This window comes from Cricetulus griseus, chromosome 8, assembly GCF_003668045.3.
Source record: "Cricetulus griseus strain 17A/GY chromosome 8, alternate assembly CriGri-PICRH-1.0, whole genome shotgun sequence".
Lineage (NCBI taxonomy): Eukaryota > Metazoa > Chordata > Mammalia > Rodentia > Cricetidae > Cricetulus > Cricetulus griseus.
In genome coordinates this window covers 63,628,253-63,654,089 of record NC_048601.1, presented here as the reverse complement: position 1 = coordinate 63,654,089, position 25,837 = coordinate 63,628,253, and the positions used below count along the sequence as shown (strand labels likewise).

The window sequence follows — 25,837 nt, the reverse complement described above, 5'->3', positions numbered from 1 at the left end:
GTTGGTGTGTTCTCACAGCCACAACGCACTTGCGGGTGACCACCAGGCCTTCCCTAAGCCTGGTTCTGAATGTTTGGAGCAGGCATTTGGTTAATGGAAACCACTCAGCGATTTTAAAAGAAAACATGGCCTCTACATTGTAAGCACTGCAGAATCAGCACCAGCTTTTGGGAAGCCTTCCCAAATCAGCAGGTGTTTCATACTGAGGGCCAGAGGGCACAGAGCAACCCTCCCACTCTTAAACAAAGGTGGATACCACATTGGACAAAACTGTCTTCTGAGGCACAGCATCAGTTTCTGGATTTGTTTTAAGTCAATCTACCAACAGGAATAGAAATCAACTTTATAAAGAGCAGTCATACCTGGGACTCACACATGGAGTCAGGGTCAAAGCCAGGAATAGGCCGTGGAGTTTCCTTCACCCAGGCTTTACTGCCAATTTTTGCCTTTCCAGATAAATTCAGGGGGCTGTAGTCCTCTGGGATTATGTTTATGAGAAGGGTTGACACAACCTGGAGAAAGAGATGATGGAAGGAGAAGAGATAACTACTCTTTTAGGACCATCTGCCTCATATTGCCATTTCTCATGCTCTCAAGGCACAGTAAGGCAATCAGGTCCTCTGAAATCAAGTATGCCAAAAATATACTAAAACTTCATTAGGATTTTTATTCCCTAAAATACTTCATCCTAAAGTGAGAAATCTCTGATTTCTGAACAGGCCAAAGGAAGGATAATTGTTTTGGGATCAGTATCTGGAAATGTGGCAAAATAACAGAAGCAAAGAGCAAAGTTGAGAGAGATGGTGGGGCTTCTAATAATCCTCACCTGCTAAAAAATGAAAATCTGAGACACATTCCTCAGTCATCCTCAAACAGTGACAATTACTACTGTGTTTAGTAACTTCCTCTCTGCACAAGAGCTTGGACTCTCAAGGCAGGGCCACAGCGGAGAACTGACTAAGGAGCTTCCTGCGGGAGGCCTGAAACATCTAACTGACCAACAGGCTGCACAGTGAGGCACCAGGGATTGGGGTGCCCTGGTGTAGGGCATACACTGACGAGCACATTGCAGTCTAGTACTGCTTGTTCACAGCCTTCACACAAGATACATTCATTCAGTTGGCAATTACCTATCAACTGCTACGAGCCAGGCACTGAGGAGAAGGGGAAACTCCTTGGAGCCCCAACTCCCTAGGGGGTCCGTGCTCTCGAGGAAAACAGAACAAGGAAAGGCAACTCAACCACAGAGAACAAGAGGGCACCGTGATTTTAATAAGGTAGTCAGGGGAGGCCTCAGCCAGTGGTGGTGAGAACCAGAGCAGTCAGAGCCTAGATCATGCGTTTCAGGGCAAGGAGCAGGAAGGATGGGTAGAGAGGCTTAGCCTAGTGAGAAGGACAGTATCTGGTAGGTTTTGATGTGTTCTGCCTTAGGCTATTATTGCCAAATACTCTAAACTGCACAGAGCATGAATAGGAATTTACTTCTTGTAGTTGCAGGAACAAAAAAGGACATAATGAGGCAGACTCGGACTCTGGGGAGGGTCATGCTTTCTAGTTCATAAACAGAGACATCTTACTCTCGACTTGGTGGAAAGAGTGCTTAGAAGACTTACAAGGGCACTAATTCCATTCATTCTGCTCCTGTGACCTAAAACATCTCCCAAAGACCTCATCCTGCAATACTATCCCTGGGGTGGGGGTAGGGTGAGGATTGTCACAGGAATCTTGGAAAATAAATACAGGTCCATTTGCCATAAATACACTCCAGGTCTACACTCTGAACAAAGTAAATGCCTTAGAGAGCAGATGTCACACTGATAAGGAAGACTGATAAGCCCATAACCTGATGCCAATCAGCTTTTATAGCACTAAATGTCACAAGTAAATTGATGTAACTAGAATTAATTTTAGTACTGAAAGGCCAGGGTGTCTCTCCTAAGTCAACCAGAAAGGTTATCACTTGGCAAACAGTTGTTGACAGAAGGCCAGGAGAGGCACTTTCTCAAGCAGGTGTTCTACAGAGGGAGGCAGGTGTCTCTGGGGACAACAATGGACCAGCTTAGGAGGGTTGCCAAGCACATTCCCACAGAGGAGCAGGCTGGGGGCAAATAGGCAGGTGCTGCAGGCACTGGGGTAGGAGAGGTGGCTCAGTGGTTGAGAGTACTGACTGCTCTTAAAGGGGACCTGGGTTCAATTTCTAGCACCTACATGGCAGCTAACCTCCTGTAACTCCAAGGAATCCGATGCCCTCTTCTGGCCTCTGCAGGCATTGCATACATGTAGTGCACAGATACACAAGCAAACAAAATACCTGTGCACTTAAAAGTAAATAGAAATATGTAAGAAATAAAAATAAAGCAGGTAACACTGTTTCTGTAGCAGAAGACAATCAGAAGGCTCACTCTCCCCACACTTCAGCTCTACAGACTGGTATGATGAGGGGCATGAGGTAAGGAGGGGGGGCAGAAAGTGAGGCTTCCCTGGGCTGCTTACCGCAAGCTGCACCTTAACCAAAACAACATATGGATAGTGGGGGCTGCCAGGCTGGACACAGTCAAAACTGGAGTTTGGTGTAAGGTAACAGACATATCTAATCACTCACATACAGAAAGATGGCCCGCTATCTCACCTACAATAGAAAGAACATCTAACGAAGAAAACGCCACAGACTAAGGACTAGGAATAAATATTTACAACCTGGTAAAGAAGAAGCATTTATGCAAAACCACTGCTAACATACTCAGTGAAAGTCTACATGGTCCTACCTAAAATCAGGTGCAGGACAAGGATGCCTACTTTTGCCATTTCTGCTAAACAGTGTATTAGAGGTTCTTGCTGGGAAGGTCGAGTAAGAAAAGAAACAAAATGCACTCAGATTGGAGCGGAAAGTGCAAAACCATGGAATATAGAGTATGTTCTTCAGCATTCTACCAGTTATCATTATCAGAGCTAGTATGTTACTCCAGTGAAGATGAAGGGGATCAACCTACAGGAGCAATAATGCCACCATGTTTTGGCAACAAACAGTCTAAAAATTAATCTGACAACAAAATCCACACATAACGCACCGAAACGAATCAAGTACTTCAGGAATCAATTTAACGGAAGAAGGGTCAGTAAGATGCCTCAGCAGGTTAAGTCTGCTTGCTGCTAAACTTGAAGACCCGAGCTTGATTTCCCGGACTCACATGGTAAAGAACTGACTCCTGCAAGCTGTCCTTTGACCTCGACACACACGTGCGCGCGCGCGCACACACACACACACACAAAACCCCCTAAAAACAGTTTAAGAAAATTTAACCACACAAGGGCAAATGGCTCAGAGAATAAGAGCCCTTGCTGTTCTTGTGGGGGACCCAGATTCAGTTCCTAGTACCTTAGTCAGGCAGCCCTCAACTAACTGCCTATGACTCCAGTTCCAGGGGATCTGATGCCCTCTTCTTATCTCCATGGGCAGCTGAATGCATGTGCTGCACATACAGACAAACAGGCACACAGATACGTATAAAAAAGACACTTAGACAATAAAAATGATAGCACATAGCTGAGAGAAGTGAAAAGGGCAAGCTGACCCCAAAATGCCAAGAACCTCAGCCAAGCAATCTCAAAACAGAAGAGTAGAGCTGGAAGACTCATTCTGATCTTAAAGCTCACTACAAAGCTATAGAAACAAAGCAGCATGGCAGTGGCAATAAGATAGACATGCTAACAGAGGGAATATAAATGAGTTCAGAAAGAAATATCTGCAAGTAATTGCTTTTAGATCTAGTGTTGAGGACATTCAATTGAAAAGATCAATATTCTCAGCACCTGGTGCTGAGAAAAATACATATATACATATCCCAGAATGAATTTTGATCCTCATCTTACACCACAAATGAAAGTTAACCCAATGGATCCAAGACCTAAATGCACAGCTTAAACCAATAAAATGGTTAGCTGTGACAATAAAAGTACAAGTGACAAAACAGTTGGCAAATTGGACTTTATCTAAATTTAAAACTTTGTCAAATGACAAGAAAATAGAAAAGTATTCCATACAACTGGAGAAAATATGAATCACTTACATGATGTAATAATGCTACTGGCCAGAATATATAAAAAATCTTATGACTCACTAAAAAGACAAATACCATAGTAAATGGGTAAATAACTTGAACAGACATTTGTCTAAAAGACAGTGAATCTATCTACATTGCTGGTAGAAATATAAACTATGTCAACTTTGAAAAACAGCTTGGGGGGCTGGAGAGATGGCTCAGAGGTTAATAGCACTGACTGCTCTTCCAGAGGTCCTGAGTTCAATTCCAGCAACCACATGGTGGCTCACAACCATCGGTTATGAGATCTGGTGCCTTCTTCGGGTGTGCAGATATACGTGGAAGCAGAATGTTGCACACATAATAAATAAACAAAAACTTTAAAAAAAAAGAAAAGAAAAACAGCTTGGATGTTCCTCAAAAAATTAAACACAGAATTGCAATATGATTCTATTACTATAGTATACATACAGAATTACAGTATGATTCTAACCTTAGTAATACACTAAAAAACTGAAAACTAATGCTTATGAGGTGGGAGGTAGAAAAGTTCACTGCAGCTTTACTTGTACGACCCAAGAAGTGGAAACAACCCTAATTATCCATTCTCTACTGAAAATGAATAAACACTTAAAAATAAAACACTTAAAAATAAAAAATGAATAAATAGGATGTCCACACGACAGAATGTTCTTTGGCCATAAAAAAAGGTAAGCCTTGACCTGACGCAAGCGACCTGAGTGCCGGACCAGTTCGGCAGCAGGTTCCGAACACCTGAACACCCAGAGGCAGCCCCGCCTCCATCCGCTGGCCCAGGACCCTGCACTCCCAAACACTGCTGACACCCGGGGAACAGTGACACCTCCATCCAAGAGAACAGGACTGACAACAGAGTATTGGATCTGTTTGCATCTACCAGAAGAGAACCTTGGTCCCACACCCACCAGGAGAGCAAGAAACTCTTGCTACACCCACCAGAAGAAAGGATGAGAAGAGGACAAGGTAAAAACACATCCAACAACAGAAAACCCAATATGACACCACCGGAGGCTAGGAACCATACACCAGTAAGACCTGAACATCACAATGAAGATGAACCAGAAGAGAATGACCTTAAAAACATCTTCAGGAAAATGATAGAGGACCTCAAAGAGGACATGAGAAAATCCCTTAAAGAAATGGAAAAAAAAAAAAAAAAAAAAAAAAAAAAAAAAAAAAAAACTAACCAAAAAATACAAGACATCAATCTTCAAGTCAATCAATATCAATCTCTCAAGGAAACAGTTCAAGACCTAAAAACTGAAATAGAGACAATGAAGAAAGCACAATCTGAGGGAATGCTGGAAATAGAAAAGCTGGGTAAACGATCAGGAACTACAGATGTAAGCATAATCAACAGAATACAAGAGATGGAAGAGAGAATCTCAGGGGTTGAAGACACACTAGCGGAAATAGATTCATCAACCAAAGAAAGTCTTAAATCCAACAAATACCTATCACAAAATATCCAGGAACTATGGGATACTGTGAAAAGACCAAACCTAAGAATAATAGGTATAGAAGGTGAAGAAATCCAACTCAAAGGCGCAGAAAACATATTCAACAAAATCATAGAAGAAAACTTTCCCAACCTAAAGAAAGACATACCAATGAAAATACAAGCCTACAGAACACCAAATAGACTGAACCAAAACAAAAGCTCACCTTGCCACATAACAATCAAAACACCAAACATACACAACAAAGACAAAATATTAAGAGCAGCAAAGGAAAAAGGTCAAGTAACCTATAAAGGCAAACCTATCAGAATCACACCTGACTTTTCCTTGGAAATTCTGAAAGCCAGAAGGTCCTGGATAGATATTCTACCTACACTAAGAGACCATGGATGCCAGCCCAGACTTCTGTACCCAGCAAAGCTTTCTATCATTATAGATGGAGAAAACAAGATATTCCATGACAAAAGCATATTCAAACAATACATATCCACCAATCCAGCCCTACAGAAAGTATTGGAAGGAAAACTCCAACCCAGGGAAGCTAACTATAACCAGAAAAACATAGGCAATAGATAATCCCAACTTACCAACAGCCAAAAGGAATAAGGGACAGAATCCCACACATAATCTCATCACCATCACCAAATCAAAAACAAACAAGAATGATCAATAATCAATGGTCATTAATATCCATCAACATTAATGGTCTTAACTCCCCTATAAAAAGACACAGATCAGCAGAATGGATAAGAAGACAGAATCCTTCCTTCTGGGGCATACAAGAAACTCACCTCAACTTCAAAGACAGACGGTACCTAAGAATTAAAGGTTGGGGAAAGATTTTCCAATCAAATGGACCCAAGAAACAAGCAGGAGTAGCAATCCTAATATCCAATAAATTGGACTTTAAACTAAAATCAGTCAAAAGAGATGAAGAAGGTCATTTCCTACTCATCACAGGAGAAATCCATCAGGATGAAGTCTCAATTCTGAACACCCCAAATACAAAGGAATCCACATTTGTAAAAGAAACATTACTAAAACTCAAATCACACATAAAACCCCACACACTTATAGTGGGAGAGTTCAACACCCCACTCTCACCATTCGACAGAAACACCAGACAAAAACTTAACAAAAAAACAAAAGATCTAATAGAAGTTATGGCGCAATTGGACTTAAAAGATATCTATAGAATATTCCACCCAAATACAAAACAATTTACCTTCTTCTCAGCACAACATGGAACCTTCTCTAAAATCGACCACATACTTGGCAACATAGCAAACCTCAACAAGTACAAAAAACTTGAAATAAGCCCCTGTGTCTTATCAGACCATCTTATCAGACCATTAAAATTAGAATTCAACAACAATACGAACTACAGAAAACATACAAACTCATGGAAATTAAGTAACACCCAATTGCACAATTCATGGGTCCAGGAAGAAATAAAAAAAAGAAATTAAAGATTTCCTGGAATTCAATGAGAATGCGGACACAACATACCCAAACCTATGGGATACTTTGAAAGCAGTGCTAAGAGGAAAGTTCATAGCGCTAAATGCCCACATGAAGAAACAGGAGAATAATCACACTAGAGAATTAACAGCTGAAAGCTTTAGAAAACAAAGAAGCCAATACACCCCAGAGGAGCAGACACCAGGAAATAATCAAATTGAGGGCTGAAATCAATAAAATGGAAACTAGGAGAACAATACAAAGAATCAATATAACAAAAAGTTGGTTCTTCGAGAAAATCAACAAGATAGACAAACCTTTTTCCAAACTTACCAAACAACAAAGAGTGAACATGCAAATTAATAAAATCATGAATGAAAAGGGGGACATAATAACAGACACAGAGGAAATCCAGAGAATCATCAGGTCATACTTTGAAAACCTATATTCCTCAAAATTTGAAAATCTAAAGGAAATGGACAATTTTCTGGACAGATTTCACTTACCAAAATTAAATCAAGAACAGATAAACAATTTAAATAGACTTATAACCTCTAATGAAATTGAAGTAGTCATCAAAAGTCTCCCAACCAAAAAAAGCCCGGGGCCAGATGGATTCACTGCAGAATTCTACCAGAAATTCAAAGAAGTGCTAATACTAATATGCCTCAAATTGTTCCACAAAATAGAAGCAGAAGGGACATTGCCAAACTCTTTTTACGAGGCTACAATAACCTTGATACCCAAGCCACACAAAGACACCACTAAGAAAGAGAACTATCCAATATCCCTCATGAACATTGATGCAAAAATTTTCAATAAAATCTTGGCAAATCAAATACAAGATCATATCAGAGAAATCATCCACCATGAACAAGTAGGCTTCATCCCAGGGATGCAAGGATGGTTCAACATACAAAAATCCATCAATGTAATCCACTATATAAACAGACTGAGGAAAAAAAACCACATGATCATCTCACTAGATGCTGAAAAAGCCTTTGACAAAATCCAACACCCCTTCATGATAAAGGTCCTGGAGAAATCAGGGATAACAGGAACATACCTCAACATAATAAAAGCAATATACAGCAAGCCAACAGCCAACATCAAATTAAATGGTGAGAAACTCAATGCAATTCCTCTAAAATCAGGAACAAGGCAAGGCTGTCCACTCTCTCCATACCTCTTCAATATTGTCCTTGAAGTTCTAGCTAGAGCAATAAGACAACAAAAGGAGATTAAGAGAATACAAATCGGAAAGGAAGAAGTCAAACTATCACTATTTGTAGATGATATGATAATCTACATAAGTGACCCGAAAAACTCAACAAGGGAACTCCTACAGCTGATAAACACCTTCAGCAAAGTGACAGGATACAAGATTAACTCAAAAAAATCTGTAGCCCTACTATATATGGATGACACATTAGTGGAGAAAGAAATCAGAGAAGCATTACCCTTTACAATTCCCACAAACAACATAAAATACCTTGGAGTAACACTAACCAAAAAAGTGAAAGACCTGTACCGTAAGAATTTTGAGTCTCTAAAGAAAGAAATTAAAGAAGATACCCGAAAATGGAAAGATCTTCCATGCTCTTGGATAGGTGGGGTCAACATAGTAAAAATGACAATCTTACCAAAAGCAATCTACAGATTCAATGCAATCCCCATAAAAATCCCAACACAATTCTTCACTGACCTTGAAAGAACAATTCTCAACTTTATATGGAGAAACAAAAGACCCAGGATAGCCAAAACAACCCAGTACAATACAGGAACTTCTGGAGGCATCACCATCCCTAACTTTAAGCTCTATTACAGAGCTATAGTCCTGAAAACAGCTCGGTATTGGCACAAAAATGGACAGGTAGACCAATGGAATAGAGTTGAAAACCTTGATATTAACCCACACACCTATGAACACCTGATTTTTGACAAACAATCCAAATATATACACCGGAACAAAGAGAACACCTTCAACAAATGGTGCTGGCATAACTGGATGCAAACATGTAGAAGACTACAGATAGACCCAGGCCTTTCGCCCTGCACAAAACTTAAGTCAAAATGGATCAAAGACCTCAACATAAACCCAGCCACACTGACCCTACTAGAAGATAAAGTGGGAAATACCCTTGAATTAATCGGTACAGGAGACCGCTTCCTGAACATAACACCAGTAGCACAGACACTGATATCAACAATTAATAAATGGGACTTCCTGAAACTGAGAAGCTTCTGTAAGGCAAAGGACACAGTCAGCAAGACCAAACGACAGCCCACAGACTGAAAAAGATATTCACCAACCCCACATCTGACAGAGGGCTGATCTCCAAAATATACAAAGAACTCAAGAAGCTATTCTCCAAAACACCAAACAATCCAATTAAAAAATGGGGTACAGAACTAAATAGACAATTCTCAATAGAGGAATCTAAAATGGCTGAAAGACACATGAGAAAGTGTTCAACATCCTTAGTCATCAGGGAAATGCAAATCAAAACAACTCTGAGATACCATCTTACTCCTGTCAGAATGGCTAAAATCAAAAATACCAATGACAGTTTATGCTGGAGAGGATGCAGAGAAAGAGGAACACTCCTCCACTGCTGGTGGGAGTGCCAACTTGTACAGCCACTGTGGAAATCAGTATGGTGACTCCTCAAGAAAATGGGAATGAGTCTACCACAAGATCCAGCAATTCCACTCCTAGGCATATACCCAAAAGAAGCACATTCATATAACAAGGACATATGTTCAACCATGTTCATAGCAGCATTATTTGTAATAGCCAGAAACTGGAAGCAGCCTAGATGCCCCTCAACTGAAGAATGGATAGAGAAACTGTGGTACACTTACACAATGGAGTACTACTCAGCAGAAAAAAACAATGGAATCTTGAAATTCGCAGGAAAATGGATGGAACTCGAAGAAACCATTCTGAGCGAGATAACCCAATCACAAAAAGACAAACATGATATGTACTCACTCATATGTGGACCTGCTTTATGATACATAGTAGTGACCATGCTTTATCAGAGCTGTTTTTAATGATGTTGCTCAGAATGGTTTCCTCCCAGATGATGATTGAAAAGCTAATTTAAAAAAAAAAAAAAAAATGGTGCCAAGTACCACAAGAGTAACAAAACTGTGCTGTTTTCTGGAATTTTGTTTTTTACTTTTTTGTTGTGGTTGTTGTTGTTTTGTTTGTTTGTTTGTTTTTGTTTTTTGTTTTTTTTTTTTTAAAACTGAGTGTGCTGGATGTCGCTACAATTTTGTTCAAATGACTGCAGAACCTGGAAAAGCTGTTGCTGTTTTTGATGCATAAAAATAGATACAAAACTTTGGACTGACCAAGGTAAGTTAAATAATAGAGTATTTTCTTTAAATTTTCCAAATATAAATGGACTGGACATTGTGAATGCAATTCTTATCTGATAATTGTTCTTATTGTTTATAGGTTTAGTACGTTAGAGTTAAAATCTTTCTTTTTTATTTAGACAAAAGGGGGGAAATGTCACAGATATTTGTTCATACTGTGTAAAAATATGTCACTTTGACTGATTTAATAAAAAGCTAAACAGAAAAAAAAAAGGTAAGCTTTTAGAACATTATATAAAATCAAAGAAGCATGTCACAAAAGCCTTACTGTATAATATGACCTAGATGAAATTCACAAATTAGGCAAAGTCATAGAGACTAGGAGTGGGGGGAGGGAAGGGGGACTGATCACTAATGATCACTAACAGCATTTCTTTGTGGGGTGACAGCAATATTTTGAATTGACTCTTAAAAGTTATCCTGACTTCCATTTGAGTGCCACAACACCTCTACACACACACACACACACACACACACACACACACACACACACACACACAATAAAGTAAAAAAAAATTGTCAACTTGATGGGATTCAGAATCGCCATGGAAACACAACTCTTGGGTGTGTCTGTGAGGGTATTTCTAGGAAAGTTTAACTGAAGAGACCCACCCTGAATGTGGGAGCACCACCCCATGGGTGAGCTGAGCACCAGTGTCCATCTCTCCATGCTTGTTGACTGTGCATGCAATGTGACAGCTGCCTCAAGTTCCTGCCACCAACCTTTCCTGCCATGTTGGGCATTTTGTCACAGCAATGAGAAAAGCAATAGCCATTCTAAATTTAATAGCTGCACTGATGTAGATAGGAAGCATTCTTTCAAAAGCTCTTGCGTTGAAGGCTTTGCCCCAGCTGATGGGGCTACTGAGAGATGGCTGGATCTTGAGAGTACTAGCTCCATCGATGGGCTAATCCACTGATGGCTTTACTGAACCCGCTACTATAGTAGGGGGCATATGTCCTGGAGCATGCCCCTGAAGGGCCTCTCTTCCAGACTTCTTCTTTGTTCCTTTTCTGTCTCCTGTCCTGCTCTACCATGGTGGCACACATGGTGACTCACCACACAAAGGTCTGGAAGCTACAGAGTCAAGTGGCTAAAACTGAAAGCTCTGAAACTTTGAGCTAAAGTAAACTCTTCCACACATACAGTGTTTTGTTACAGGGGAAAAAAATGGATACATAATCATTCATTAAAATAATGATGGTATTTAAACCTTTTACAGAGTAAGCCAGGCAGTGATGGTGCACACCTTTAATCCCAGCACTTGGGGAGGCTGAGGCAGGTGGATCTCTGAATTCAAGGCCAGCCTGGTCTACAGAGCTAGTCCCAGGTCATCCAGGGCTATACAGAGAAACCCTGTCTTGAAAACAAAATAAAAAACCACCCAATCACTTTCATGAACTAAGAATTATACAGCTAGAGGAGGCTGCATAGACTAATTCAAACCAACTTTTTATGGATAAGGAGCCATGACTCTAGAAGTTGATCCTTGAAAGTGAACTTGGTGACCCAGGTAATAGCAGAATATACTGTAGTGTATTTCATCATTCGATTTCCATATATACTATTATATGGTTACTTTGGGCATTAAAAAAATCCTGGGTTTGAATTCCAGTTCTGCCTCTAATAACCTTGAAATATAATTTAACATTAAATCTCAGCATTATTATCTGCAAAAGAGAGAAGGTTGGATTTAAGCACTAAAAAATAATCAAGTGTCAATGAACTTAACAAAGCCTTCGGTATTTCTCAATAAACCTTACTACTAGAAGTGGAACACTGTTGGCATCAGTACTGCATTTGAATTAGAGAGCTCCGAGTTTATGTTAAAATCAATAAACAGGAACCACGAAACCTGTTTTTAGTAGAATCACCTTTGAGTTTTCCAGACCTTGGAGCCCTGTGCAAAGGGAAAGCCAGACTATTTCATGATTAGAAATTTTTCTGTCTCTGGCATGGGATCTCTTGGAATTGAAACTGTTATTATGAATGGCTTATTTCTTTTTAGAATATACACTGACTGCTATTCTCCCAATTACCTGCTTTCCTGTCCACAGCGGGAAGGGCTTCAGGATGGCCGGAGGAAAGAGCTTCACTCGGCCCACTTTGTCTGTGAGCCCTCGGTATACCAGCTCCATGTACTGTTCCCGGGTGAAAAAGCATCCCCGAATGGTCATGTTTGCACCTGAAACCATGTGATCCTGAATCAATCCTGCCAATGGCTGGCCATCCTACAAAAAAAGGAAAGAATGAAGACAAATTTCAAGTCAAACTCCTCAATCTCTGACCATCTGCTTGGAAGCCATTTTATCAAGAGCTTTCCTATAACACCCAGTCTATCCATCCGTTCCATGCTCTCACTTAGAAGCAGATTACCTCACCAATAACATGAGCAGGAGTTACTACTGCCCTCATCTTCTGCCATCTGCCTACTGTCTTATGGCAAAAGTAATTCAAACTTATCCGTTTCCACAAGCCTTCCTTACTTAATCCCATCTGGTTCTAGTTACCCAGTAGATTTTTGGCATTTATGCATAAGTTTGGTCTGGCTGTTGTCAGTCATGTTCTTGGTTTTTGTAGTTTGGTTTTATGCTTTTGCATTTTTCACACATTTCTGGCCTTGTTCTTCTGTAAATCAACCATCTATTTAATAAATATTTATTGAAAGCCTACTGTATGTCTAGGCATTAGGCATATTAACAGCCTGTTTTAGGAAAAGCCAGACAGTAAACAAATGCTGAGATGAATATAAAACCACAAAGTTTTAAATGTCATAGAAGAAAAGCACAGAATGGGCCATAATATAGACTGGGGAGTGGTGGCCAGACTCTCTCTCTGAGAACAGCAGTGCAGCTGACACCTTAGGGATGACTTGGAGTCAGCCTGGAGGACATTAAGAGCTCAGGGTTCTTTTTTGGGAGAAGGGGGGAGGTCTTTTGAGACAGGGTCTCACTATGTACCTTCTGGCTATCCTGGAACTCATTATGGTAGAACAGGCTGGCCTTGAATTTACAGAGATCTGCCTGCCTCTGCCTCCCCAAGTGCTGTGACTGAAGGTATGCACCACCACTGCTCTGAGCTCAGGGTTCCTGAGAGGACCACTGGAAGGTCTTGATGTATTTGACTATATTGCAAAAGAATGTCCTTTACCAGTGTCTTCAGAATGCAGCATGTAGTTCAGGGGAAGTTCTCATAAAGATATTACCTACCTAAGACCAAAACATGGGATTTTATTAAAACCCTAGTTTCAGTGGGCACATCAATTTCACTTGACATTTTCCCAGTCTTTGTAATCCCTAGTCTCGTGGACCTTATCTGTCAGGTCTGTGTTCATGGCAACACAGGCAAACAGAGTAAAAATAGCTACATTCACTGACATTCTATAAGAAGTTTCTGAAAACTTTGCAATGTTTACGGGAATCTGAGAAAAAACTGATACTAGAACTCAAAGAACATTATCATCTGACTGTCATATTACAGCCATATTTAATACCCAAGGGCTCGGGACCTCACAACACAACCGTTGGAAGATCCAGAATGTGAACACATGCACTAATTCAAAGACTAAGAGGATTCTTGCCAAATGATCTAAATAAACACTGTAACAACAGGTCCATGAAAACTCAGTTATTATTAGAGATGGGCTAAAAAGGTGCCATAAACATAAAGCAGGAGCAGAAAGAGTGTTCAGCCTTTTTTATGAAGGGTTCGAGTTACTAACATAAATAAAAATGATCTTCCCTAGTGATACTGGGTATATCAACCGCAGTCCAGGGTGGGCCCCATGCCCAGGAGTAGCTGGCCCATTCAAAACAGACTCCATGTATTTTTGTACATGTGCTTTTGTTTTGCTATATTTTGTATTATTGATCTCTCTTTTAGTTTTGATTTTTATTCCTTTTTTTAAAGAACATGATGAAAAAATATTGTATGAAAAAATTTAAATAAATTAAAAAAATCTGCCACATCTTAATCCAAAAATGATTTTTTTTTTTTTTAAAGGAGAAATCCAAGCCAGTACTATGCACTGATTTATCCCAGTCTCTGGGGGCAGGTACTAAAGAATTTTCACTCTTTAGGGTACCTTATCTCTTTTCTATATCCAAATTTTTCCAGTACTAGAAATTCCCATAAAGAGCTAAAATGCTTTCAATGCATTCATTATGGATTCTAGGGGGAAATGCTGATTAATTCAATCACTGGGGGGTGGGGGATCTACTTATAATTTTGAGTTTCCTAAAAAAAAAAAAAAAAAAAAAAAATCTGTTTAGGGTTAGAAAGAATAATTCTGAATTAAACCCCAGAAAACTGTCAGTTCTGCTACTGTTTAACATCCCAGCAAGATGACACTAAAATCAGTATCTTTGGCCAGTAAGAGAATTTTCTAATTAAGTAGAAGTCAGGAAACTACATCTTAAGCTTTGTCAAGAACTTTCCACAAAGCTTTGGACCTTAGTGAATACAGGAAACAAAAGGGGAATATTGTTTAAACAGATAAATGGAAAATTCAGTTGTTTTCTTAAAAAAAAAAAAAGTCAAAAGTTCATCTCAGCTTTTAATTAAGAACACAAACTCTACTTAGTACACAGGACAGCTAGTAGTGAAGGGTACTTTAACTTGACACTACCGTTAGGTAATGAGAAAAAGTAGAAGAAATGAAACAATGAACAAAGGGAAATGTAAAAAAAAGGAAGGAAAAAAAAATGACCAAACTACCTGGTCTCTGAAGGCCTGGGTCCAAGGAAAAAAAATGGTCAAAATAGAGAGTCAAAAGAGTCCTAAAGCAACCGGGTGTTGGTGGCGCACGCCTTTAATCCCAGCACTCGGGAGGCAGAGGCAAGTGGATCTCTGAGAGTTTGAGACCAGCCTGGTCTACAAGAGCTAGTTCCAGGATAGCCTCCAAAGCCACAGAGAAACCCTGTCTCTAAAAACAAAACAAAAAAACAAACAAAAGAGTCCTAAAGAAGCAATGGGCTTTCTGTTTAGCCAAAGCAACTGGCTATTAATACTTTGCCACCAAAGATGCTGTATTTTTACAACTGTAAAATAAGGATTTCCCTCTTGGTATTTATACTAATGACTAAGTAAAACTGACCAAAATCTTAACTTGTGACAAAACAAACTGACTGAAAGTGAAAAGAACTTGCAGGCCACCCCCAAGGTTTCTTTAAAAGGCTCAGTGGGGCTGGGGACATGGCTCAGTGGCAGAATGCTTGAGTAGCATGAGCAGATCCTACGTTTGGTTCCTGGGGTTAGGGTTCCTGGGGTTAAAAACAATTTAAAACATTTTTATTTGGGTTATGCTTTAAAACCCATGGCACACAGGCATGTGATGAGGTCCCTGTGGATTCAAATAGGCTGGCTCGTTTCCAAGCACATCACAAAAAGGAAGCCCCTGGCTGCTTTGTGGACTAGCACATGCAAGTTCATTAGTCTGAAGACTTCAGGGTGCCTGACTCCCCATGTACACAATGAGTCTTGGCCTCATCACTGTCTGGCAACTATTTTTCTTGGTGTTCTGTTTTTTTTTTTTTTTTTTCACCTGAAAAGTGGTACCTATTTCTAAGGGCACTGTGAAGACTACATACAAAAATGTTTGTAAACTGCTGACAGCAGTGCTTGATGTCCAGGGCCTGGCCGGTACATGATGGCTTCATATTGCTACTACTCTACCAGCTACTACTGCTGTTATTATTATATTTTCACTACTGTTACTGCATGAAAAGGTAAAGAGCCAATTTTCGCTTTAGCGAATTATCTTTCCTAATTTCCCAGTGGTCTAGTGGGCTCAGAACTCCTTCCTATATTTGGACTTTCTGCTAACCTATGTAACCAATGGCCTACTAATGTGGGCAGAAAAAGCAAAGTTAAGCACAAACTGGCAGCACGCAAGCCACAGTGATACATAGGGAGACAGACTACTGATAGGGAGAAGATCTTAGGGGCAGACAGTGCTGGGCAGCTTCCAGCATCCCCCAAATCCATGCTTTCCCTCTCTGAAGCAGAGCCAAAACCACAAGGACCTGGGAGCTCCTTGTCCTCCTCTGACTTAAGTGATCTTAGGCAAGTGCCATTCCTCGAGTGTAAAGTATAGACATTAGTAGTACTTAACCTCTGAGGACTGTGAACAGTGAAATAAGAAGCCTCCATAGCGCTTTGCAGGCATGGAAAACACACTTGGTAAATGGGACCTGTGGTTTCCATCACTATTTCTAGTCTCTTCAGATTCCACCACATTCCAAATGAATGCGATATATCACTGGAAGGCAACTGTGCATACTCTTAAAAGCCTCAGTGCTTTGAGCAGGTGGGAAGGATGAAGTGGTGCCTGGAATATACTCAGCCCTTTCTTCTCAATCTAGTGTTCTTTGCTCTCTTCCGCCCACAAGCACCCACTAAGTCAGACCCCTGACACATAAGTGAACACATCAGCTGGCCAGGGGCAATAGAACATTATATCCTTCTGGTATGTCCACTTGGACAGCTCTGACCACATGAGGTTGCCCATGAGGAACAACCTTAGAGGGGAATTCAAAGAGATGTCTTCACGAGTTATAGAGGGAATCTTACCTGGACCCCTGGGGTTAAGCTGCCTCTTAAAATTTAGGCTTAGAGATGGGGAAATGAGGTCAATATAGCAGGAAAGAGAGGGAAGAAGGAAGAAAGACAACACCAAGAATATATGAAAAAGCCACCAGGAATCACTATTTTTTTAATCTAAAATTACATATGATACATTTAAGTGTATGTGTATGCATATATACATATACTTAAATAAAGTTATCCAACTTGGGCTAACAATGTTCCCCGATGAGCCATAGACTATTTAGCAAAAATCAGGCATGAAAAACTCCCTTTGAGTTGTTGGTCAAGGGAGTCCAAGAGATGCCCACTAAAGTATAAGTTACCGCTGCTGCCCCTGACTACCCCTCAAAGGTTGAAGTCAAGTCCCCACTGCTGAGACATTCTGTCCTTCAGTCACAGGGCTTAGGGGATCCAAGTGGATCTGACCTGAAAGCCTCCTTCCTGAGGACTAGTTTTCATAGAAGGTGCTATGCAAAGCTGCCAAGGGAGGGAAGCAACCAACAGCCTTACCCAGCTTTGATGCCTATGAACCCCAACAATGACCAGCACAGCAAGCTATCTGTGAGGGTGCAATAGTGGCACTCATGTCTTAGCAGTAACTCATAGCTGTCTAACTGGACTGACAGCCTGCTCAAGAGAAAAGAAATCATGTCTTCTACTAGAAACTTAGCTAGTTACCTGGGGCTAGTGAGGTTATAGGAGCAACTACTACTGACACTTTACTAAATTAGCTAATTCCTAACTGTATTCTAAGTATTTATCCATATACCCTCTCACTCTTTATCAAAGAAAACTACAACTGGTCAAAATGAAGCCAACAGCTAAGTACCTAGTCCCAACTGATATATCTGTAAGTGTGTGTGTGTGTGTGTGTATATAAAAACAGTAATAACTAAATAAAAAGAAGCCATAAATTTGAGAAGCAGTTGGGAAGGGGTTGGAGGAAGTGATGTAATTATAATTCAATAAAAAATTATAAATAATAAACAAGACACAAGGAAAACTCCCAAACTTATGTTCTCATAACTAAAGGATCAGTCTTCTGTGGGTCTTCATATTTTGCATGCTAAATGTTTGCTAGACCCTAAGTTAGAGAATGTAGACAAGTCTGGAACTAAATGCTATTATTCAGCTACCAAATCTGGCTCTCTATGATGGCTGCCCCAGGTTTTCTCCTAATATTTTAAGTCACAACAAGACAAAAATGTTCCCTTGATTTTAGTCACTAAGAGCAGAAAAAACGCACTGTGAAGAACAAAGGACCTCCACACACTTCTGTCCACACACTTCTGTCCTGGAGCTGCCCACCAACCAAGACCCAGGCCCAGCATGCCAAGTCATGCTGGTGATGACCATAACATGGTCTCCAGGTCAGACTTACCTTGGGAACAAGATACTGCTGATCAGTGCAGGCCAGGACATAGGCTTCAGCTCTGCCCAACTCACTCTGGGGGAAGTGGGCGTTCATCTCATCCCCATCAAAGTCAGCATTGTAGGCTTTGCAGTTGGCATAGTGAAGGCGTAGGACTTTTTCTTCAGGCAGAATGTGGGCACGGTGGGCCTGGATGGAGGGTCTGTGCAAGGTAGGCTGTCGGTTCAGTAGGAGAATGTCCCCATTCTTTACATGCCGGCACACCTAGGGGCACAATGAAGAGCAGCTGAGTGCCAGTGAGCACTTTGGCAAGATCACTGATGCCACATTTGGCTTGGGTGAGCTCTGTATGCCTCGTATACTAGTCAACTAAATGAAAGGGGAATTTTTGATCTAGAGAAAAGCTCTAGAAATTCTCCCCAAGCCCCTATGCTCTGGCCCTTTCATGGCTCAGATCCCACTTCTAGACTCAGAGGCGTAAGGAGCAGACATGGCCAGCCTCACATCTCTGCAGCAAGCATCGTTTTCTCCAGAATGCACAGCCCTGCAGGGCCCTAGGCTCCTCTATGGGAGGTAACAGAGACACTGATAAAATTTCTCAAGACTGCATGCTTCCACGGATTTCAAAGAACTTGGCGGGCTTCTCAAATCCTCCCAAGGTCAAAGATGAATCGTTTAGCAGTAACTGGCCCAACTTCTCACAGAACATCCAGGACTGGAAGACAAGGCTTGGAAGCCTCAGTTCAGTGATCCGTGAAAACATTCTGAACTTCAAAACTTCAAAATAAGTCTGAAAACTAAAAACTGTCAAGGTCTTTGGGAGAAACGTCCTGAAGATACATACTGCTTACAACATTCAAAACATTTCCTTTTGGCCTTTCAGGAGGGAAAAAGCATTGTGGTAAGCAAAAGGAACCTATGCTTATGCAGTCCAACTTACAGCAGGAAAAGTAGAAATATCCCAATTGCCCCACAGAAGTGGCAGTAAATCCCAGTGTGTGCACATTACAGAATGCTATGCAGAGACAACAGATGCTAAATTAAATCAATATTATTCTGAGTATGATGATGAAGGAAGTAGTAATGCAAAGAAAACAAAAAACAAGATCCCACTAGCATGTAAGGAGACAAGATGCAGTGACTGGAAATCAACCCAATTGTGTCTAGGGCAGCTGTACATTGGAAAAGGTGTACAGGTTCTCACTGCTAGGCCTCCTGGATATGGACTCAAAAGGGTGGTAAGACACATAATAACATCTTACAAATTACTTCTGCAAATATATTTTTTTTGTAAATAAGGTCTTGTTGTGTTGTCAAGTTGGCCTCAAACTTATGGTCCTCCTGATCTGCCTGCCAGAGATGACTCAGTGGGTAAAGTCCACTGAGCCTGACAGCCTGACTTTGATCCCTGGAACCCACATGGTGGAAGGAGAGAACCTAAAAGATGTCCTCTGATTCCATACATATACCACGGCATGTGTGTCTCCTTACTTCCTCCCCAATAAATAAGTGTAATAAGAAAGCAAGAAAAGCTGCCCAAGTGATGTGCTCACTGAAGGGAGAAAAGCAGAAGATACAAACTTTAAAGAATAAAAAAGCACAAGTAATTTTACCCTCCAAGACAAACACCGTTCATACTTTTCCCCCTTTCAAACCCACTCTGTTATGCTCCTTGGACAGAACGCCTCCCCCTCAAAGCTGACTTTACAAACCCGAAAGAACACTTTGAAAACAACTACAGAAAGATAAGGTGGCCTAGAGGATATGGACACTTGGTAATCCTCGATCCCCCTCAGGGCCCTCTGGGTCGCAGCAGGTAAGAGGCAGGAGGAAACAGGTCTAGTAACTTTTTGTTGCCCATATGTCTGAGGGCACACTGGAAAACTGGCTAAAGCAAGCCTGTACGCTGGGCTTCGGACTGTGAAGAGATTGATTTCTCCCCTCCTTCCCAGTCCTTGTCAGTTCTGCTCAAGCTCCCTCAGAGGAGCAGTAAGGCACAGGGTCTGTGTTTTCACTTCCCAAGGAATTCCAACCTTCCTAGGCCCACACCCGACTGCTCCGTTTCCAAGGAGACCTGCACTCTGAGGATTCCCATGAGCATCTGCCCAAGGCACTGGCTGGCTCAGTGCGTCACACAGCCTGAAGTTTTCTTTCCTTAGTGTCTCAAGGGAAAAGTTGGCCAGATCTGTGGCCCAAGCCCAAACCCCAGGCTGAGCCTAGGATCTGAGTCTAGTGAATCCAGCATAAGCAAATTCACTGCAGCTGGGAAGAGAGTAGGCCAGTCTGCCAGACACTGGCCAATCCAAACAGAAACCTGGACCGCAGGGCACTCCGCTTGCCAACCCAAACCAAGGTCTTTCCTTTCTCTTGTCACTAAATAAATACTGTGGTGAAAATCAGTGTGCCCCAGTGCCTGGGTCAGAGTTTACAGACGCAGGCATGGGGCCAGAGGCTGCTTAGGGAAGCTGCCAGGCAGAGAAACAAGCCTACGTTATCCTGGCCACTTCCTTCTTGATGGGGCCCAAGGGAAAGGACAGAAGTTGCCTCTGTACAGGGGAAATGACCTTTCAGACAACCCTTCCCCCCTCACCTGACCTTTAAGTGAATCGTAAGATACCAGTCACCTCTCCCAGGCCTTCTGTCCTATCCTGAGCTCTGTGTAGTAAATTCATAAACTCTTTCAAAATGACAAATTAGAAGTGCATGAACACCTAAGTTCAAGTTTCCTGTATCTACATAACATTTTGACATTTTGACATGAAACTTGCCATCTGGAGTCCCAGGACCTGATGGAAGAACCACTCAAACACAGAGAGACGGGCGCACACACAGGGATGATACAATGCAGCAAGAAAAGAGGTAGGGCGAGGGATGTGTGTGCTGGGGAATACATCAGGTACCTAGCACGGTTTTCAGGAGTGGTAAAGTACCTTCTGCAGCCTCACACCCATCTGTCTACACTTGCTTTTATACTACGCAGTAAGAGCTGAGTAGTCACAAGAGCCTGTAAGGCTGAGATATTTACTATGATCCTAGGGAAGAGAGGACTGGGCTGAGACTTGAAGGACAAGGCTGGGCTGAGACTTGAAGGACAGCAGGAATCAGCCACCGAATCATGAGGAGGGCAAAGAGTTCCAAGTAGGGGAACAGCATATGCAAAGCCTGAAAGGAGATGGAGCTGGCTGTAGAGAGCTTGAAACAGTTTGGGTTGAAAGGGGGACCAGTGGAGAAAGCAGACAATAGGCGGCCTTATGAGCTTGGTAAGAATTTGAACCCCAGTTGGGAGATAAGCAACTGAGTCACCCTCATTCACCCTCGCTGCTACTCAGGGGTCTTTCACTGGCATCATGTGAACTGCCTAGCACACTGCAGCTCAGTGAAGCTCCTGTCCCACCCCTTTGCCTATCCCCACCTGAGCCCACAGAAGTAACCAGGCCACCTGAAGAAAGCACCCTAGTGCCCCTGCCTTATCTTTATACCCCAATAATGCCAGACCATTTCTGACTTACTTTTCAAATGTTCCTAGCTACTTACTGCCTATTTTCTCAGCATGAGGGCTCTGGAATCTGTCTCCCTCTATGTTCACAGATGTCTCTGGCTTAACCCTAAAGAATTCCTTCATGGCTGGAGAGATGGCTCAGAGGTTAAGAGCACTGACTGCTCTTCCAAAGGTCCTGAGTTCAATTCCCAGCAACCACATGGTGGCTCACAACCATCCGTTTGAAATCTCATGCCCTCTTCTGGTGTGCAGATATATATATGGAAGCACAATGTTGTATACACAATAAATAAATAAATTCTTAAAAAAAAAAAGAACTCCTTCACTACATATAAAAAAACAAGTTCAGGCACAAAATCAGCAAGCCCAGCCCCATCACTGCCTACCTTCCCTGCTGCGTCTCTATTTCATACTCCCAGGAGACCTCCTTTTCTCTCTTCATCATGCTCTATTCAATGGGTTTAATGTTCTGATACCTTTTTCCTAATTCTGTGGTCTCTTCAATCTAAGTCTCACATTTCTACTTTTTACAGGAGATGGCCCTTATTTTCTCCACAGTCATTTCAAGTCTAGAAGGGCTAAAAATGATCTCTCTTTCCTTGATGCCCCTTTTCTCCTGATGGAAACTAATGCTTCATCTTCACCTCACCCATCTCTATGGCAAAGCGTCCCTGGTGCTCCCTCCGCAACACACCTATACTCAGCCTTGATGGCTCACTTCCTGGCTTACAGCACATATTTACTGGTAATCCCTGTCAGGGTCATATCCTTGCAAAGCCTGAGCACATAGTAGGACCTCAGTACGAATGAACCCTCATTGCCTACTCCTCTTGAAACCTTTCTCCTCATTGCAACTGTTTAAATGAACAGGAAGATTATTTACATTTGCCTGAATTCATCAGTTAAGTGAAACAAACCTTGTTGTTTCTGAAATCCCTCACGTAGTTCCAAGGAAAAAACATGACAATGTACTAACCCAACAAAGAACAAAATTGGTACCATGATCTATTTATCAGTCTGAATGGTGTCCCTGTCACAAAAGCAAAATGGCATAGAGCAGAATTTAACTCAAGTAGCATTGTTATTCTAACGGGGTGGGGGTGAGGGGGCGGCTTTGAAAATAAGGAAAGCAGTAGGACTGGTCTATGGTGTGGTCAGCAGTGAGGATCCATGGGGATCAATGGTCACCATGCCAAGCCCAGAGTGTGTCTCTGCTCTTCCAAAGATCCTTCTAGGCAGGTGGGAACTTTGTGGAGCTTGCACCCATTATTATAGATAGCCAATCCCAGAGACAAATTCAGTATGGGGGTGAGGTCAAATTATATCTCTCCCTAGTTCCAGTGAAGCTGCTACTGATCTGAATACCACTTTTTGAGTAACCCCTTTCAAAGGCAGCATGCAGGAACCAGACAGAAACTAGACAGTCCTGACCAAACCCTCATTTACTTACAATTTTTGTCCCCTGAGGCTTAGGAGCCCCCGTGGCTGGTGTCAGGAGCTGTTTGGCCACAGCTTCTCGCTGTGTAGCATCCACTGCACTCAGGGCTGTGCGACTGCCATCCTCATTGATGACCATGGAGGCCCCTGGGTGCACGTTGGGTCCATTAATGACTGCTTGTCTTAGTTCCTGCACATTCCACGGGGTAACTGGCTGAGGGTAGGTCAGTTTTGTGGCAAATACCTAGAAACAAGGATTGCATGTCAGGATGAGTAGACAAAGGTTCCAGGAATACAAAAGCTAACAAAATGAGCTGTCTGATTCTGTTTGCTTAGCCTAGGCCTTTCTGTAGGTAGAACACCTGTGACCTCTATAGAGACATTTTGCTTCGTTTGCTCCCTTGAGGGAACAGACTGGGCAATTTACACATTAGTTTTCCCTCTTTTTTTGTTTTTTCAAGACAGGATTTCTCTATGTAACAGTCCTGGCTGTCCTGGAACTTGCTTTGTAGACCAGTCTGGCCTTGAACTCACTGAGATCCACCTGCTTCTGCCTCCCAAGTGCTGGGATTAAAGGTGTACACCACCACTGCCCGGCTGCATTAGTTTTCTTAAATGCACACTGAAACTTCACTCTTTCTCATCTGCCAATAAAGTCAGGGTTGCCAAAGGAATAGAATAGGGCACTTGCTTGAGAGCTACCACACCCCTCCACATCTTAGCAGGTATCACTAACTACTCAGGGTAGAGCCCAGGCATAACATCAGTCAGAGGCATTTAAGAGGAAATGGATTTGCAATTCTGAGACTGAAGAACATTAAGTGTTCTTTTGTCAATACTAGACCTGAAACCTGCTCTAAAACAAGTGCATTTTCTCTACAGTTAAGTGAGTTTTTGAATCACTGATTTTTATTTATTTGATACTTCAACACATACACACACATACACACACAAGTGTATCAAAGATTCCAAAGCCCAGGAAGTTAACGCCCCAGGTCTTTGTATAGAAGCAGTGCAGGAGCCCTGCCATGATCCAACCTCTTTTACTTTGTCCTAATGGGCTTGTTTACTGTTTGGTCACCACTTGGTGTACAGATTTAGGAGACACTGCTCTGGTGTGTGGCTCCTTGCCAGGCTTAGCTCATTCTCATTTTATCTCACCTCCTTGTTCCCATAACACCTCTGATATCTTGTGGGGGAGGGGAAGAGGGCAGCAGCTCCACCCACCCTGTTCTTCCTGGTTGCCCTACAATAACCCCAGGCCTACATGACGGAGAATGGGGTAGGGTAAGAGCCAGTAGGGTGGACAAGCATTAGTCTCTTCTCAGGGTCCAAGCCATCAGCAAATAAACTCAGATCACAAAAAAGAAAAGGCCTGAATTCTGTGAAGTTAGAAGGCAAGGCCTCACTAAACGTTTCCTCCAAAGCTGGGGACACTCTAGGCACTGAGGTCAAAGCCAGGGTGGCTTCTACATTCTGTCTAGAGAAGAAAATTAACATGTCCTGGGCCTTTTCTTTGGTAAACAGTCCAGCTTCTGCATGCAAGGACCTGTGGTTCCTGGGAGGCAATGCACAGGGCAGAGCCTTCTCTCTCTGTCTTGACACAGCAGGCTCTTGCCTAGGAAGCCAAAGTGTGCCAAATTATCAGAACACTTTAGCTCGGCTCATTACCAGCTTCCCCAAGAGAGGCAGGGTGGCATGTAAGGAAATGAAACTCCACACAGAGGGAATTAAACCATCTTCGAATTATTGACCTCAAGGCCCATTAAGGAGGAAGTCGGCCGGATAGCTGCTGCTAATGAGCACCAAGGCTTTAACTGGTGGGGAAGTGAGAAGAGGAAGCTGGCTCACCAAGGGAACGCTAATGGGTGAGCAGGCCCTCACCCCTGGCACTGGGAATGGCAGATGACACACACATGCTGCCTTTCTGAGGGCCCTCCCACTTTCCACTGCCAGATACCCACGTGGGACTGAAATCCCCTTACCCTCTTCTTCTTCCATCATGGACTCAGTTGGACATGGAAGGTTTAAAAACTAGGTTAAGATTGGCAAGAATAAAACACAGACACAAGATGTGGAATGACCTGCTGGGAATTCCCTAGTGCTTCAGGGCAAAGTCTTCTAATAGGATGACAATACCATGATGCACCTCAAGTCCCTTCCCTACAGGTTGTTCCTCCCCGTGTGAAGCATTATCCCCACCGGAGCCATGCTGATTTAGCACCAAGCTGTTCTCAGACCTTTATGGTACACCTATCTACCTCTCAGTAGCAAAAATGAGGCCTCTCCCTAACAACACACCATGGGAATTCCAATTTCGTTGGTATTGATGTACATATCTGGGCAGATGACTGAGCGGGCTGCATAGTCAACTCGCTTTCCCATCATGTGTTTCCGGAACAGCCCTTCCTTCTTCTCTAGGATCTGTAAAAAAGACAGATTATTAAACAATTCAATTATGTTTATTATTTTCTTGCTTCTGTGCCAGTGTATATAATGTGCATCTATAAACATGCAGATGGGAGCTGGGGACACAGAGCAATTGTTAGTTGTTTA

General features: G+C 42.1%; 1 protein-coding gene across 1 annotated transcript in view; it reads right to left on the bottom strand.

The window, feature by feature from the left end:
- Polr1a (RNA polymerase I subunit A) overlaps positions 1-25,837 on the bottom strand; it is a 68,331-nt gene that overhangs the window by 25,928 nt on the left and 16,566 nt on the right. Inside the window, exons 11-15 of the mRNA XM_027429505.2 lie at positions 25,583-25,705; positions 23,295-23,525; positions 18,355-18,609; positions 12,428-12,619; positions 363-512 (exon numbers count right to left, since the gene is read on the bottom strand). Of these exons, the coding sequence (XP_027285306.1) occupies positions 363-512; positions 12,428-12,619; positions 18,355-18,609; positions 23,295-23,525; positions 25,583-25,705 (951 nt within the window). The remainder of the gene's footprint in view (positions 1-362; positions 513-12,427; positions 12,620-18,354; positions 18,610-23,294; positions 23,526-25,582; positions 25,706-25,837) is intronic.